Below are 19,115 nucleotides of genomic sequence, written 5' to 3'. Positions count from 1 at the left end.
CGCGGACAGCGCGAGCGGCAGTGAGAGCGGTGTATGGTCTCTGGAGCTGAAAACAAACAAACAAACAAATCAACAAACCTCAGACCTTACAGTTCATAAATCGTGAGTATGACACTGTCAGGTAAACTACATACTATTTGTTTTGTATTAGGTCATCTGATTGGTTTTAATTACATTTTTATGCTGCTGTTAATTGACTTTACTGTTATAATGGATTGTTAAAAGTCTAAGGAGGTGTAAATACATTTGAGCGCTGTTTCTGTGTCATGCTTTATTTATTCATTCACTGGAAGTGCGCAGGATGTGGGTGTGTTTGTAAACACGTTTCACCGGTCTGTCCCACTCCTAAGGGTGAAAGTAAAGTCTCCTGGTGTTAATGATCACATCCTTTTCCGCCTTTCATCTCCCTAAAAGATCAAAGTCTTCGCTTCGTGTTTTAATCCCATTATAGGTCCAAGAAAACAGCATGTATTAATGTGCAAAACTCTTCCCCCTCATTTCATCTTATTGTAACATATTACATTGAATGAAACGATGAAGATTAAATTAATGTAATTTATTTTGTAACAATGTAACAGCCTCAGCAGCAGCAGCCTCATTTCCCCTCTCGTCTGTTCCCTGTACCACTCAGCGTTCAGCATCACCAGTATACTAATCACCAGCCTGATCATCTGCCCCTGTTTCTCACTGCCTTAAATTCAAAATCGTCATATGGACCTGTGCAGTTAGTTAATCGAGAGAGGCTGCAATTTTGTTTTACATAATATAGGCATAGTCAGGCAGCACAGTGGTTTAGTGGTTGACTCAGTCGCTTGCCCCCCCAGGGTCCAGGTTTGCGTCTCTCCTCGGGTCTGTGTGCATGAAGTTTGCATGTTCTTCACGTTCTTGGTGGGTTTTCTTCCAAATACTTGCGTTTCCTCCCACAATCTAAAGACATGCAGATTAGGCTTATTTTCAAACTGCGTGTGAGTGTGTGTGTTGCGATGGATTGGCACCTCGTCAAAGGTGTACCCCGCCTCAAGGCCTAAGTCTCCCAGGACAGGCTTCAGGCCCGCTACGACCCTGTATACAGAATAAAATGGAATAGATGATGAGTAAGTAAGAATATATGTCGAGGTTGTCAATAATATAAGTATTTCTTTTTCTTAATAATTTTTAGCTAATAAATAAATAGTGGCAAACATTCTTTTAATTAGTGACATCTTGTGTCCAGTTTCTTGGTGTTAGTATGGATAAATAAATTTTAATACAATGCAAAATGTTTAGAACTTGCGTGCATCATCTTACAAAAGTGGGAACACCCCTCACATTTCATCAACCACTTTATTATATGTCCTCAAGGGACAATGAAAATTGGATACACTTTAAAGTAGTCATGTGCAGCTTGTATAGCAGTTCAGATTTACTGTCCTCTAACAATACCTTATGCAGACTAAGTGGCTTGACATGCAAAACGGTTAAAAATATATTATGGGTGAGCACCATTGTCATTTAGCATGGCCTTAATCCTCACATGTTGTTGCTGGGATCCTCTTCCACTCCTCAATAATGCTATAATGCTTGAGGACGCCCCACAGGTGCTCAATAGGGTTCAGGTCTGGAGACGTACTTAGCCACTAACAAACACATGAACATGATTAAAAAGGAAATGTGTCTTTGCATGGTTAAAGATGTACATACAGCTGTTATCACTCAGTTTTGTTGCCAGCTATTTTGACAATAATGGCTTTATGTTTAGTTATTTTCAGAGAACAGGTAATCTGTACTGTTATACAAGCTGCACATTGACCTCTCTAAAATATATCCGAGTTTCATTTCTATAGTATTATCCTTTGGGAAGAGAGACTAAAATATTTGCTAAAATTTAAAGGGTGTACTCACTTTTGTCAGTGGGTGTAGTGCAGTTTAAATCGCAATATGTGTGAAAATAATCGCAATGTGTGGTTGGTGTTTTTTTTTTTTTTTTTTTTTTTTTTTAAATAAGCAAAGTGTGCAGCCTGACTGTGGTTGAACAAACAACATTTCTCTGAAACTGGTCATGTACACGAACTGAAAATGAGACAACTAGTCCTCAGGACTACATTAAAAATACTAGAAATTCAGGATTTTTGGAAGCAACACCTTAAGAAATGCGGGTTGGCTTAAGATCTTTGTACAGTACTGTGTTCATGGACATTTCTATTAATTTGTCTTTGTAATTCCACAACATTTATGGTTCTATACAGTGTAGTTTTTAGGATTTAATTGATCTGCCCGTTCTTAAAGGTTATTTATCTCAAAATTTATGGCATTGTCTTATGGTAACGCACTCTTTATGCAGATGAGGGAACCAGATCTTCTCCATACAGCTGATCAATACCTACAGCTCTTCCCCCATCCTAACTAATTAAACTAAGTGCATACCAGATGGTCCGGTCTCCTGTTAAACCAGTTCTATGACTAACTCCATAGCTGTTTATAAATCTTTATTTTTTTTTCTCTGTAAATTTCTGTCACTTCCTCGTCATAATGTTTCCTTGTGAAAATACATCATTGCTAAATGCACAGTAGATAAGAACAGTTTGTGGTGGTGATAATGGTGGTTTTTTTTTTTTGTATAGTTTTGACACAGTGACATGGTCCATCCTTGTCACAATCGAGTGCCCTACTGTTTTCTTTTATCTAACGGTTGTTGGATATGCGTCTGTCCTGTTTTTGTAACATGGTTTAATTATCAGAAAACTAGTGAGATAAATATTTTCTATCCCAACTGAACACGTGTGTGTTGTCCTCAAGTCCTTGGTCGTCCCCTAAATGTATATATATATTTTTTACCTTTTTAACACTGTAATGTGTTCATTAGAGACATAGACGTGTTTTTTTTTTTTTTTTTTTTAACACAGCTAATTGTTTCAGTGGAATACAAGATTTGTCCTTCCCATGAATGATCCCACCCCTATACTGTAACCACATAGTTCTGTGAATCGTCATAAGCCACAGATGGGGCGGAACTCATTTCTGGGCCAGAAAAATTAATCCGGAAACCAGGGTGAAGAAACTAGCTTTTTCTACAAGATTCCTGGTATGAACGTACCCAATATATCTCTAGAATAAAATTATTACCACATGACACACACACAGAACCACACACTCATTTTTTTGCATATGAATGAGTGTGACCTTTCTGAAGAAACACTTTTCAGTCAGACTGCTTGTGTATGCTTGTGTTTGCATTACAGTGCAGATTTTATGCCAGATTTTGGCAGGTCTGATTGCTCCGTATGTATGAGAAGGAGAAGGGTCAAGCGCACTTACAGCGGATTCTTCTCATATTGATGAAGGTGCTGACAGGGTTCAGGGAAGTCAGGAGGAAAGAGACGTACATGGATGATTTGATGGAGTGATGGTCACACAGGAGCATTTATACAGTCATACAGCATTGGTATACAGTACGTGAGTCTACAGACTATAAGAGAGGCTTTTCATTGCATGTGAACTGTATTCACACTTTTATCATATTAGTCTTGTGTTTGCACTACGTACTGTAAGAATGTGCATCCTGACCTAAGATTAATGGTATTTTCAGCTGTATTTTGTGTTAACGGCGACATATTATGCAAACAAACCTAAACAAGCAAATCAAATTTTCTCCCTTTTGTGACCTCATATACCAAGAAACCCCAGCCCTGGCTTGTTAGCGCTGGCCCCAAGACCGGATAAAATGGGAGGGTTACATCGGGAAGGGCATCCGGTATAAAACCTGTCCCAAGTTGTGGTGCGAACCAGTTGGTCCCTGTGGCAACCGCACGACGGGAGCAGCTGGAAGACCAACAACAAATTGCTAAATATTGCGAAAGTCATCATGACCTAATGCTCATACTTATATTTTCTCCTTATTTTATTTAGTCAGAAATGTAGGTAGGAAAAGCTTAAAAACGTGAGGGAAATGATTGATTAGGTCCCGAACATGGATGTTTCTGGTCCCTCTATACTGATTGGCTGTATACTGAAAATGCGCTTTTACAAAGGACTGGTCAGGAGCAGTTTATTTAAAGCTACAGACACCGAAACAGCATGCTTAAAAAAGGAGTGTCGGGTCTGAGTTGTTTTTCAGCAGGAACATTTTGAAAACCTCTAAGATCTCAGCAAACTTTATTTAAAAAGAGTAGAATATGTAACTTTAAAAGGCATCTTCTGCACTTTTTTTAAATTCATAAATAATATTGTGTGTTTAACCTCCAATTAGAGAATAAATAAATGAAGACTACTAGCATCCAAACTATCAAGACAAGGTGACATTTCCACTCGTTTTGATGTATAGAAATGGTAAAATGACAAAAAGATGGTAATTTGGAGCATCACTGTGGACACTCCTTGCAATTTTTAAGTTTATTCGGAGAAAGCCAGCTTGTTCCCTCAGTCATCAGTCCTGCATTCCGCCTCCGCTGTGCCCCTGATTGCATCGATCATGTCTTTCTGCACACACTGTTCTCTTGCTGAGCTGGGCTTGGGCACTAATCATGTTAGTCTTGCAATCAGGACTATTTTTAGTTATCGGTTTGTTGTTTTAAGAGAAGGTAAGAAACAGATGAGCAGGCAGTTGAAAGATTCAACAAGTTAGGAAGCAAAAGATTAAGGAGGAATATAAAGACATTTATAATGCAGTAAGTTCCCAACATATGAACGAGTTCCGCTTCAAGAGCTCCAATTTGTTCGAAAGTCCAACAAACATCATCTATGTACTAGGATACTAACACAATTGCCTATACACAGTATAAAACTGAAATGTTTCATGATCTTGTCCTTGTTTCTTAGAATCGTGCCGATGGACATCGCAATCGAAAGTTCATAACTCGAATGTTTGTATGTAGAGGACTCGCTTGTTTATAATTAGGATGCAAAAAGTCCTTTGATTGTTCTTTCTCTTGCTAGTTTCTCATGTAAGCATTTACTACAGAAAATACTAAGAGTTTGCCTCAGTAATAAATGTAGAGGGAGGAAGTTAAAATTTCCAACAGTCCCTTTTTCACTAACTGCTTTATCCTGGACGTGGTGGATCTGCAGATTATTACATGAGGCCGGAATACACACTAGATAAGATGCCAGTCCAACACAAGGCAACATTCACACATTTATACAAGGGATCTATAGCTATCTATTGACATGTTTTTAGAACATGTGAGGAAACCCACATGAACACAGGAAAACGAACTCAGAAACCCCATACAGACAGTAACCCGAGCTTAGGATCAAAACAAGGGTCCTGGATCCATGAGGTGGCAGTGCTACACCTACTGCGCCATCGTTCTCTTCACAGTGCATGGTTTGCAGGAAAATAGGTCATATTGAGCAAAAGTTGATGTCATTATATTCAGGAGGTGATCATGTGTCAGGAACAGGGTGTACTGGCACACAGATCAGCTTAATCACTACCACACCCTTTTCTGACGTTTAATATTAATTATTGATGTTTAATATTAATTATTGATGTTACGGTGATGAGACTCGATCCCGACCGAGGTGGCTCGGAGGCTACTGTGAACATTGAGCAAGTGATTCACCTGATGCTTGTAAATGCCCAAAAACTTGTTGCCCACTTGCAGAAGAGTTGCATTTCTCTATGGAAACTGTACATACAATCATTCGCCAACATCGCTTAGAAGTTATTTCCACATCCCTCGTACAGTCCTGATCTCGCCAATAACCAATAATTATAAGGTTGACTAGAAGGAAGTGAGAGTGATTGATCAAACTCTAATTATTATAGATGTTTTACAGCAGGAAATCTGCAACTTTCCACCTCACTCTACTCATCCAGGGCCACAGTTGAACTTTCCTGACCTTGACATGCGCCTAATATAAATTTCTTTCTTTTGTATCCCTCCAGTTGTGTGAATCAGCAACATGTCGGCGAAGGCCATCTCTGAGCAGACAGGGAAGGAGTTCCTGTACAAGCACATCTGCACCACTGCCGTCGTGCAGAACCGCTTCCGCTACGCCAGTGTAACCACAGACACAGACTGGAACCGACTGGTTCAGGACCATCCATGGCTGCTGACTGAGGTGGGCAGAAGAGTAGAGACAGCTGACATCTTTATTTATTTTTTTAAACAATTATATGTTTTTAGTGTATAAACAGATTTGCTTGATCCTTTGTTTTTTTAGGCCCAATAAGAGACCTACAGGGTGGGTAAAAAGGAACTAGTGTTAAAATTTGGTAATAAAGTCCAATACATTTCTTTTTTTTTTTTGTATTTCTAATACAAATTTATTGAAACAAATTCCTCCAAGTCCTCCAGTGGGTACGGCTTTGTCCTGTAAATTACATAGAGTGAGGTCTGGACTTCTTGGAGGCCCTTCATGAGGTCCAGGTCATCCCAGCCAGTTTCTCAGTAATATCCCAAAAACTTCCTTCAGAACACTGTGCATCCCACTAAACCCCCAAACCACTAACCCCTCCCCCGCCACCCGTCCATCCGTCCGTCTGTCCGTCTAAGGAAACTGGTTCACGCTTTAATTGCTTTTATTTTCCTATGTAAAAAAAGGACATGTACAATTTGTTTCAACAAATTTGTATTAGAAATTGGGTCTTTATTACCAATGATTAATTCCTAGACTAATGTGTTGTATGTAGTGTTGTTGAATCCAGTATTGCTCTCTGGAGCAGGAGAGCAGCAAATAGTGTGCAGTGTGCAAATATACACCGTTTATGTGAGGTATCAGGCTTGGCTGCTGGTGCATCAGTATTCCTTAGAGAGAAGGTAATGCTGAGGTACTGAGGAGGAAGAAGCTAAGTAAGCAAAGTGCTAAAACAGAATTTATATATGGATAAAGATTCATGAGCACAGTTGAAATATTCAGTGGCGGTCTGCAGTATTAGAAGTATGCGAGACCAGCTGCCTGCCAAAACCTGCATTCAAGACCAGGCTTACAGTAGCACTTTCAGCAAGAAAACACGTCTGATAATGCTATGCCATCTTTACCAACACTTTGTCTCCTTAATAATTGCTGCTAAGTCATTCAAAATTTTCTACGAACTGACCAATTAAAAAAAATCTTTTTATTATTACTATTGCATGATCATGAGCTTCCACTAACGCGCGTTCAGGTTCGGTTAGTTTGTTTTATAGCTGTGAACAAAGTGGTAAAGGTTTGTTGACGGCTACAAAACTACCTAACACAAGGCTGAATCCCATATCCCTCTCTAACCCCTCATCAAGAGCACGACTTGATGTATGGAACAAGGGATTCGACACCCGTCGTGGTGAACTAGCTTTCAATTATATGCCATGTGGGATTTAACCACAGAATGGGTAGTTAGATGAATTAGGCTGTTCTAAAGCAGATTTCACGAGTTTGATTCCTGGGTGATGCTGTAGTCTCTCACAGCTATCTCAGAGGGGAAGGATTGCAGGGGCTCTAGCACTCCCCCATCAATCGTGGCTCTAGCCAATCACGCGTCCGTGAGCTCATGCAAGCAGAAGGAGCGGATAGCGTTATCCTTTGAGTGTGTTACATTGCTCCCAATGGTGCGTGAGCAAAGATGCGGGTGGCGGGATTGTGTCACCTGGAGGAAACATGTGATGGTCTTTGTCCTCCCTGGTTGGTAGCTGTAGCCTTGATAGGGGAGTGCCCTTATGATGGGTGGGAATTAGTTATGCCTACATTAGGGAGAAAATAAGGAAAAATCCCAAGAAGGAAAAAAAAAAAGTGGAGAAACTCACGAGAGTCAATTTCATCATGGTGCTTGATGGGTTTTGCAAACGGTCTTGACAATACTGTTCTTGCAAGAACTGTTCCTGAACAGCTGACCTCCATGTCTTAAAATAACAACTGACTGTTTTAGTTGTTGTGGTTGCTTAATTATATAATTTAGTTTATGCTCTCTTATAGTTTTAAAATCTCCAGTATCGTTCTAGTATGTATGATCTAAATCTGTATAAATTTCTCTGTAAAAAGACGTAAGAAAAGGAATGAAAATTATGATAAAATAAATATAATAATGATATTTATCTGAATTCCATCAAAAGAAAATACCAAACCTTTATGGTTTATTCTTCTCACATTTAAGCTACATAGTACTGGTAAGAATTTTAAACTACTTCAAGCCTTGTGTATAAGTATACATAAATTATCATCCGATGAAGAGGTATGTAAAAGGCATTGGCATGTTAAGATCCAGAATAAGGTTTGTGTGTCATAGGTTCTACTGTATATAAACACACTTAAAGGATGGAGTTTTAGGATGTAGGAAATTTGTTTCAGTGTATTAAGTTTTAGTATGTGATTTGTTACCGAGTCACAGTTTATGCATCACTGCCACGTCGCCCCTATTAGAGTCTGGCTCTAAAAGATCTCTTAATCACCATTACTGCAAAGGCCAGAGTCTAATCATATTATACATGACTCATCCCTCTCTCTCTTTCTCTCTCTCTCTCTCTCTCTCTCTGTCTCAGTGGAAAAAAGCACACAGGCAGAGGATTCATTAGGAAATCCCATTTATGTCCACTCTAGAGACTCACTCACTTATTCTAACCTCCACCCTTTGTCCTTTCTCCATCACTTGCCCCCCTCCCCCCTCCTCCGTGTTCATTATAGACTGCTGTGGTGTTTATTCCTCTTTCTCTTTCCTACGGTTATATTGTATTAAGAATTGACACACTTTCCATTTTCTGTTTTCAGAAATTAGTCGTGAAGCCGGATCAGCTGATCAAGCGCCGAGGGAAGCTAGGATTGGTAGGCGTCAACCTTGATTTTCAAGGCGTCAAAGAATGGCTTAAGCCCCGCCTTATGAAAGAGACCATGGTGAGATCACACGCATGTTCAGTCATTTCATCAGAAAGCCGATTCAATAAACAGAAAACCAGCTAATGTGTGACATTTTTAAATGAATAACTATAAGGAATTAATGTCAGAAGGATTATTGGATGAATATACAACCTTTTATATGAATTATTTTGTTTTGAATTCTTGACATTTTCTTTTTTCATTCTTTCCTTGTCCTATTATTTCCTCTCTATAAGTCTCGCCTCGCTGTCTGAATGATCTCCTGTCCCTGGAGGCTTTTAAACCGCTAAAGACTCTGAGCTCTCTGTCTTTCTCTTTTTATTTTTAACTTCTCGTCATGCTCGCTCTCTCTCCTTTTCTTTTTTTCCTTTTTGCTTGCTCTGAAATGTCATTTCTCCTGACCACTTCACTGTTAATTTATATCTGGAGCCTTCTCATGCTGTTGTGGGGACTGCACAGTAAATAAATCTGTGTGTGTGTGTGTGTGTGTGTGTGTGTGTGTGTGTGTGTGAGTGCTGCTTGTAGCAATTGCTGTCCTGTTTTCCTTTTACATTTTCTTTGTGAAGCCCTGAGGTCTGGTCATTAAGCCTCCAGTGTTTCTTTGCTACCATAAAGTACATAGTCACTTTATACCCGCTCTTATATCTCTGTTTCAGTTGTTATTATTATTATTATTATTTTATTATTATGTAGACACTCATCTGATGGCTTATCTTTCCTCAGGTTGGAAAGGCCAAAGGCATTCTGAAGAACTTCCTTATAGAGCCTTTTGTTGCCCATAGTCAGGTAAAGTCGTAGCTTAATCATTCTTTGGGAAAAAAAAGTTATTTCTTAGGCAATTTGCACTGGGATTTCACAGAAGAAGCACAATGAGTCTAAATTTTCTCTTCAAAGCGTTAAAATATGTACTGTACTATTACGCAACACTTTTTAATTGTACATTTTGATATATTTACATGTATACCCAATGGATTGCAATGCATATTATTTAGCTTTAACTATGTGTCATTATTACTGTTACAATCTGGAAGTACAGTGGAACTTTGGATTGCGATCATAATTCGTTCCGGAAGTGGACTTGTATTCCAAAACACTAGTAAATCAAAGCAAATTGTTCTCACATTGTTGTTCAGACAAAGGCGAGAGAGTGTGTGTGTGAAGGGGCTCGGTGTCAAATTGCGCACACACACACATAACGACAGAGAGAGAAAATTTATCTTTAACCTCTCTAATGAGACTTTCTTTTGCTTTACACGCGCGCACGTACGTGTGTCATAATATACGGTACACGCACGCTGTACACACGCACTTGCAAACACGAAATAAAATATGTTTTACGCACACTCATGGTCACAGTGTTATAGTAAACAGTACACGTGTGCAAGGATGTTGATTATACCAGTGAGAGAGGGGCACGAAGACCTAGCAGGGTAGACAATTACCCACAATTCCGCAGTGCAAGAGAGAAAGACCGTTGGCTCAGTTGTGATCACGTTACGCTCGGTGTCAAAACAAGAAGCGCATGCGTGATACATGATACTCGGTACTCGTAAACCAAGACTCGCTTGTTTTTCAAGTCAAAATTTATTAAAAATCTTAAACCGTGTTACTCGTAATCCGAGGTTTCACTGTACATTAAATGCACTTTATTGTGAATCTCTACAAAATATAATAAAACAAAATCCATTATTTATATATATATATATATATATATATATATATATATATATATATACACACACACACAGTGAAACCTTGGATTTTTTTTTACGTTATATATTGTATTAATTGTTTTATGTATTTATTTTTTTAGGCTGTGCATTATTGCTTATGGGACAATTCAATTTGTTTTACGAGTGTTATTTAAATACAAGCTCGCTTCCGGAACGAATTATGCTTGTAATCCAAGGTTCCACTGTGTGTGTGTGTGTGTGTGTGTGTATATATATGTGTGTGTGTGTGTATATATATATATATATATATATATATATATATATATATATATATATATATATATATATATATATATATACACACACACATATATACATATATATATATATATATATATATATATATATATATATATATATATATATATACATATACACACACACACACAGTGGAACCTGTGGGGTGAGCAGGGTTAAAAGGGGTCTGATGTCAAAACAGTAAATCATAGTACATAGGTCATCCAAGCCCTAATAGATTAAGTTCATTTATCTGTTTTGTGTTCTACTGAAGTAACGAGAGGTTTTTTTTTTTTTTTTTTTTTTTTTCTTTTCTTCCCCCCCAAGTTACAGTAAGTGATGATTCACAAGATTTTTACCAGGGATGTTCAAGCCAGACCGGTACTTTTGACTGTTAAGAATAACAACACGGTTATAAGAGTAAAAACTTGCTTAACCCCAGCAGACTACAGCTTCAGGTCTGAAACGCCAGCCTCCCAGGAACTCCTTTAATGGCCTAAACGTGTGTAAATGGCTTGGAGCAAGGTCAGGACTGTGCAGCGGTTCCTAGTTGAGTTTTTCTAATGTCCATGTCTTCTTTAAACTGCTTTACCACGGCTTCGAGTCTCATCGCTGTACTGAGCTTAAAGTCTTCTGTGAACGTCGTTCTGTTTTACACTGTCGAGAGATTTCAACACAAGTCCCAGTTTGACTTGAATGCCCCTTGTAATTAAGCACAGGTGAACCCCAAATAAATTAAAAACATATGCATCAGTTTATCTTGGCTTGCAACTTACAGTGTTATGTCATTTATGAGATACAATTGAGACTAATTCTTAGTAATCAGACAGTAACAGAGCAATGTTAATCCAAGGATTTTTCTAGTTTGTTGAATTTTACATGAATTGCCTTCTTTGCAGTCAGCACTGCTGTCACTGATTGATGATTTTTAATTTCCTCTCATGTCTCTCTCTCTCTCTGTGTCTCTCTCTCTCTCTCTCTGTGTCTCTGCAGAAGGAAGAGTTTTATGTGTGCATTTACGCCGCACGTGAAGGTGACTATGTGCTCTTCCATCACGAGGGAGGAGTCGATGTAGGTGATGTTGACTCTAAAGCTCAGAAGCTCCTGGTGGGCGTCGATGAGAAACTTAATCCAGACTTGGTGCGACAGAAACTCCTGACACACGCCCCAGAAGACAAAAAAGAGTGAGTGTAATAGGTGGGGGAAATTCGGGAGGGGAAACGTGAATGATGTGAAGGATTGGAAAAAACTGTCTTGCTGAAACGGTTTAAAAAATAAAAATCAAGCGCTGTTTTTCTGCTCAGTTTGTTGAATGGTTAATGCAGGCTGTGGAAGCGAAATCAATACTGCAGCAGAGTGGTTTAACTAATATACTTATATATATCCAGGAAAAATGCCCAGTGAGATTAAAAACCTCAAGATACAGTAGGCAGCAACACAGTTAGAGACAACTCAAAACAATTACAAATAATACAGATAAAACCATAACACTCTATTACAATAAAATGAATTAATAATTCAAAAATCAAATATTAAAAACATTTTTTTTGTTGAAAAATACACTACAAAAAGCACTAGTGTTTACTCTGACAGGGGCAGATAGTTCATGATAAAACAGCATTATGTTCTGTGAACAAAGAGCATAATTATATTCAACTTTCTTTTTTTCTATATACTCAAATAGGGGCTTTATAAATAAAATTACACTAATAAAGAAGTCGTTGAGGATATCCAGTGATTTTGAGAATGACACAAATATTAATTTTCTGCTATAAAAGTCTGCTGCTTCAGAGTTCAGCTTCGTCAAATGTTACTATGGTACACTGAAGTATAATTACAAGCATTTTATAAATGTCAAAGGCTTTTATTGACAATTACATTAAGTTTATGCAAAAAGTCAATATTTGCAGTGTTGTTGCACTTTTTTTTTTTTTACAAGACCTCTGCAATTCGCCCTGCATGCTGTCAATCAACTTCTGTGCCACATCTGGACTGATGGCGCAGCCCATTCTTGCATGATCGATGCTTGGAGTTTGTGGGTTTTTCTTTTGTCCACCCGCCTCTTTGGATTAACCACAAGTTCTCAATGAAATTAAGGTCTGGGGAGTTTCCTAGACATGGACCCAAAATTTCCATGTTTTGTTCCACGAGCCACTTGGTTATCACTTTCGCCTTATGGCGAGATGATCCATGATGCTGAAAAAGGCATTGTTCATCTCCCAACTGTTCTTGGATTGTTGCTCTCAGGAAATGCTTTTGTACCATTCTTTATTCATGGCTAGGTCCTTAGTCAAAATTGTGAGTGAGCCTTCTCCCTTGGCTAAAAAACAACCCTACACATGATTGGTCTCAGAATGCTTTACTGTTGGCATGACACAGGACTGATGGTAGCGCTCACCTTTTCCTTTCCTGACAAGCTTTTGGGGGATTCATCAGAGAAAATGACTTTACCGCAGCCCTCAGCAGTCCAATCTCTGTACCTTGTACCCTGAATATCAGTCTGTCCCTGATGTTTTTCCTGGCGAGAAGTGGCTTCTTTGCTGTCTGGAAGGTACATTCAGTCCTACCATCAGTCCTGTGGCATGCCAAAATGTCTATTTTTCTCTATGCGTGTTTAAATTTTTCTTTCAGAGCCAAAGCTTTGTCCACTGCAGAGAGAGAGAGAGATGAGGGTAAAGAGGGAAAAAGGGAGAGAGCAAGGGATACAGAGTGTACCCACTTATCATAGACTATAACTTGTATGCGTGTGTGTGTGTCTCCATTAGATAAATTAAATTCTCTCTTTATCCTTCCCTCTCTCTCCGTTCACCTCAGCATCATTCCTATCACGTACCTGTTTCTTGTTTTTTATATAGATCACACACACACACACACACACACACACACACACACATTTATCTCCCCTGGCTGTACTCACTGTCTTGGCTGACATTAAGATTGACGGTTGGATAGTCCAGGCCGACGTTTATGCCTCTTTCTCTCTGCACTCCTTTCTTTTTAACTTATTGCTCTCTCTCTTTCTTTCTTTCTTTCTACCTCGCTCCATTTCCCCCCGTCTCTCTCTCTTCTCTACTTTGTCGTCTCTCCTTTGTGCCATGGTTGCTCTCTCAAGGGGACAATTAGAAACAAAATGGCACTTTGTTTATGGTTCAGGGCTTCTGCTTTTTTTCTGGCATCCTCCTCCACCAGTTCACTGTCGACCATTAGAAAAGATAAAGATGGAGATTTTATTTTTTTAATTCCTCGTTCAGTTAATTTCTCATGTGGCCTCGAGTTCAGTTTAATAAATATATGGACACATAAGTAATATTAATATGGACACAGTGATAAGTAATACTGTTTGAAATTATTTACTTCACTATATTGCCCAGTCTTTCTGCCTCTGCCTATTCGTCCTTCTCTCTTTCTCATTCACTCGCTCACTCTTTCAGGCGTGGACTGACAGTCTGTCCCCATGACGGATAGGGCACTTTCGTTACTCCCCTATAAATACATAAGCCACACTCACAAACACTAAATTGATGTTTGGCTGTCTCTCTCTCTCTCTCTCTCTCTCTCTCTTTCTCTCTTTCTCTCTCCCTCTCTCCCTCAATTTTTAAATTGCTTTCATAACTGACCGAGAGAAATGTATCAAGGAATTAAACTTAGTAACAGAAAAAAATGTAGATAACACATTTTAGAATCTTTGAAAGTGAATAGAAATGCACAAAAGCAATGAAAATAACAGTCACAGGAAATATGGACAAAATTATTTGGCCAAACCTGTTAATTATTGAACTTTGGTGTTTCGATCAATTAGGTCCCTTATCTCAATTCTTTTACACATCAAGACATCTTGGAAAATGCTATGCTTCCAATATTTTGGCAAAAGTTTGGGGAAAGAGGACTATAAAGACATGGTTGAGTGTAGAAGAACTTGACCGGCCCTAACACAGAGCCCAAACCTCAACGCCATTGAGCACCTTTGGGATGAACTGGAATGGAGATTGCGAGCCTGGCCTTCTCCAACATCAGTGTCTGACCTTATAAATGCTCTACAGAATGAAATGGCACGAATTCTTACAGAAACACTCCAAAATCTGGTGGACAGCCTTCCAAGAAGAGTGGAAGCTGTTACAGCTGCAAAGGGGAGACGGACTCCATATTAAAGTTTATGTATTTGTGTAATATATATGGGTTTGGCCAAATATTTTTGTTTATATATATATATATATATATATATATATATATATATATATATATATATATATATATATATATATATATATTCTATTTTGTTTAACATAGATTAATATCAAATTGGGCAAAAACATTTAATACACTGGTTTTATGTATTCGGGTGATAAAAATATACAAAGCTTTGACTTAATTGTTTTCAGAATACATTTTGCTCTCTTTTTCTCTCTCTCTCTCTCTCTCTCTCTCTCTCTCTCTCTCTCTCTCTCTCTCTCTCTCTCTCTCTCTCTCACACGCCCCTGTCTCTTTTTTTGCATGCAGGTATGTCAGTCTACATTATTTAATATCATGTTGGTTTTCTGTTTGTTCAGGGTTCTGACTTCTTTCCTGGTGGGCTTGTTTAACCTGTATGAAGACTTGTACTTCACCTACCTGGAGATCAACCCACTGGGTGAGTCACAACTTTAGAAAAGTCCTCACTTGACCTCGTCACCTCTGTATTAAATTTTAACCCACAGGGGTCTGTAAACCTTGTCCAGTCTATGCTTGTGTTTTTATACATTGCCTGGCCAAAAAATGAATTGGTTGGCTGGTTGCTAATTATGAAATATTTAGATGAGCTCAATTAAAACTATTAATTAATGAATCAGAACTAATTAATTAAGTACCTTATTAATCCCCAAAGATGAATTCACATATCCCAGTTAGAAAGTTGGGGTCAAAGCACAGCATCGGCGAGGATACAGCGCCCCTTGGAGTAGATGGGGTTAAGGGACTTGCTCGAGGGCTCAACCGTGGCAACTTGGCAGTGCTTGGACTCGAACCCCCGACCTTCCGATCAGAAACCTAGAAACCCCTACCTACTTGAGCCACCACTGGCCCTATTAATTGGCTACAGTTCTTAAGATATTTGAGTTGTCTTTTTAACTCTACATACACTCACCGGCCACTACATTAGGCGCACCTTGCTATTACTAGGTTACACCTACTTTTGTCTTTAGAACTGCCTTAATTCTCCATGGCATGGATTCAACAAGGTGCTGAACATTGAGTACAGCGAATTCGAACCTTAGACACACAGTTAAGAGGCTCATGGGTGTGCTGAAACAATGTTCATCGAGTATCGAAGCAGACCATTTTTCTTTAAGTTAAGTAATAAAGTAAATCATCTCTTTGAATAAACTTTGATCAGCATGAAGCATTTGAAGCGGCGGATCTGTGTCAGTGCTGAAGAAATCTACATCATTATGATATTGTAAATATGTGACATTACTTAATCAGACTCGATCAGAAAGACTGCAAGTGTTTTCTTGTCCTGTTCCAGATTTTTACATTTCATTAGAATGGCCAAGAGAGATTAATTACTTTATAATTTACACAAAGATGGGCTGCTGGCGTGTGCGTGTGTGTGATAGCAATTAGCGGTTGGTTTGAGTCCCGTAGCATCTGCTTCTGTATTTCCTTTGATACTGTTATGTTTCTCACCAAGTAAACAACATAACCAAAGTTTTCAAAGGTTTCTGTTAACTGAACCTGTTTCCTTTCAACTTGTGTTTAGCAGTTTTATAGCCTTTGCATGTAGTGTATGTTTAAAAAGTAATAGAAATTCCTGTTTTATAGTTGATGATTTTTCTATGTTACAGAATGACTTTATTGATTATTCGCTGTCTCCAACCAGCATTTATTGATTTATTTCTGCACTGTCTCTCTCTCTCTCTCTCTCTCTCTCGCAGTGGTGACTAAGGATGGAGTGTATGTGTTGGACATGGCTGCTAAGATCGATGCCACCGCTGATTACCTGTGCAAGGCTAAATGGGGTGATGTGGAGTTTCCTCCTCCGTTTGGCAGGGAGGCGTATCCTGAAGTAAGATGATGCCGCACTCTAAAAGTCTCAAATTACTCCTGTTTTGTCATTTGCATTTGATATTCGGAGGAAAAATCTGACATCTAATTGGTTATCAATTGGCTTTTGTGTTCAGTTAATTATATTATAAATCACGATTATTGTTGCTCGATACCCATTCTACATACAGAAATGCCTTTGAGAAATTTAAATAATGCTTACTTGCTCATTATGGCTTAGTATCAGCTACACAAAGCTCCCTGCACAGGACCATCCAGAGTAGCAAATGATATGGTTGAATTGCAGCACCACTTTCGCTTAACTTTTAATGTTTAACTATGAATGAGTAGTTTATGGCTGTAAATATAACACGGCGATATGAAGTAGGTCCGCTGCCTCGTGTTAATACTTTAGACTCTCATCATGGACTCTGAACAGATGAGATATTCGAAGTAAAACAACGGCTTTCTCAGGATTGAAGGGTGTAAAACCCATAGACATTTACAGAAGACTTAAGATAAGCTGTCGCTACCTTGTGGGCGTGACACGTCCGTTTGTGGGAACATGGCACATGGGCACATTATGAGATCCCGGGTGGAAGTTAATGGAGCAGTGGTGGCTCGAACCGCGGAACTTCTGATCAGTAACTCAGAGCCTTAACACATTGGTTACACATTGAGTTACTGATTCTTGGTTGGCGGTTCGAGCCCCAGCATCCACCAGGTTGTTGGGCCCTTGAGCGAGGCCCTTAACCCTATCTGCTCCAGGGGCTTTGTATCCTGCGTTCCGACTCCAATTACGCTGGGATATACGAAGAAAGAATTTCACTGTGCAGTAATGTACAGTATATGTTTCACATAAAGGCTTAACTTAACTTATTGCCTCATGCTCGTTCCAAGCCATTTTCACATATTTTGGTCACTAAAGGAGTTCCTGGGAGGCCAGCGTTTCAGTCATGAAGCAGGAAGTATTAAGGAAACTATTGAAATGCATGAAATTATGTATTATTCCGGGCGATCAAAAGTCCCGGTTGACTTCAGCCAAATCGATTACATAAATGCATGTGACTGGCCTAAGAAACCACACCACCAGTTGTGCACTGCAGTTGCTGATTTACAGCAAATGTTTTTCATACACTGATTAGCTCTGCTAAGGTTCAATTACTCAGTTCGATCCACCGAAATTTTTTTGTAGGGTCGGCACCTGCACTGTGATGACTTTAGCGCATACCGTCAGTCAACACCTACTGTAGGAATTCATTTTGATCTATACGCACATAAGGATCATGTTTAGATTTTGATATGGATGAGATATTTACAGTACACAAGGTTGTACATGCATCTATTTACATGAACATATTTATAGATTTTTGGCTAAAAAGACTTCGTTTATAAATATGATATGTGTATATATGATATCTATAACATCATAATGTTCTTCTTTTCTGAGGTCTACCTTTAAATCATGCATGTTAAATTAAACACGTTCAATTCCTCATGTACAGAAATACGATTCAATATTTAATTAGAAGCCGTGCTTCATGAATAATTAACACTGTAACGTGCATGGTTGTGTATGAGGAACATGTGGGATGTATGTGGTTGCATTGCTGTAAATGATGAGTCTGAGCTGTCATTCTGTTTGCTGATAAACACAGTGATGTATTGACCCATTTAGCCTTCTCGAGGATCACCGAGTGCCTTATTGCGGTCCACACACACATATAGAGAGAGAAAATGGAGAGCAAGCTTACAGAATTAATAAGGCTGTCAGTTGGTCTTGTTAAAGCACACACACGTCAGTAACTGAGGTTCTGGTTGTGTATCAGACAGAGGCATTTAACTGTCTGCGTAGCCAGATGGGATGGAGGAGAAGGCATGCATAAATTTTTGATTAACAGCTGACGGAGCACTCTGGTAATCACATATACTGTAGTGTCGTATCCTTTCCACAGTCAAATTCAATTATCAAAATCAAATCAAATCAGGTGAACTCAAACCCTCCTGTCATGCCGGCATACAGTATAAACAAGATACACAAATGCATGAGCTAAAATCAGTATTGTATTGCTATCATTAATATTTGTGCTATTTTTCCATTAGGAAGCATATATCGCCGATTTGGATGCTAAAAGCGGTGCAAGTCTGAAACTCACTCTCCTCAACCCTCGTGGACGCATCTGGACCATGGTGGCAGGCGGCGGAGCCTCGGTGGTGTATAGGTACACTAGTGATTAAGCATTCCTTAGCCTGCATATAAACTACCGTTGAAGCTACAGTACAGTAATGAGCAATTATTATTATTATTATTATTATTTTTGCATGAAATTAAATTAAATGACATAGAATAAATAAAAAAAG

At 38.8% G+C, this 19,115-nt stretch overlaps 1 protein-coding gene across 1 annotated transcript in view; it reads left to right on the top strand.

The window, feature by feature from the left end:
* Positions 1-19,115, top strand: part of aclya (ATP citrate lyase a) — a 31,947-nt gene continuing 12,832 nt past the window's right edge. The window contains exons 1-8 of the mRNA XM_053514678.1: positions 1-102; positions 5,867-6,042; positions 8,662-8,784; positions 9,490-9,552; positions 11,730-11,920; positions 15,284-15,363; positions 16,646-16,776; positions 18,858-18,976. Coding sequence (XP_053370653.1) covers positions 5,884-6,042; positions 8,662-8,784; positions 9,490-9,552; positions 11,730-11,920; positions 15,284-15,363; positions 16,646-16,776; positions 18,858-18,976 — 866 coding nt within the window. The 5' untranslated portion in view covers positions 1-102; positions 5,867-5,883. The remainder of the gene's footprint in view (positions 103-5,866; positions 6,043-8,661; positions 8,785-9,489; positions 9,553-11,729; positions 11,921-15,283; positions 15,364-16,645; positions 16,777-18,857; positions 18,977-19,115) is intronic.

Source organism: Clarias gariepinus, chromosome 16 (genome assembly GCF_024256425.1).
Source record: "Clarias gariepinus isolate MV-2021 ecotype Netherlands chromosome 16, CGAR_prim_01v2, whole genome shotgun sequence".
Classification (NCBI taxonomy): Eukaryota; Metazoa; Chordata; class Actinopteri; order Siluriformes; family Clariidae; genus Clarias; species Clarias gariepinus.
Note: the sequence above shows the minus strand (reverse complement) of the source record. Positions and strands in the feature narration are given on the sequence as shown.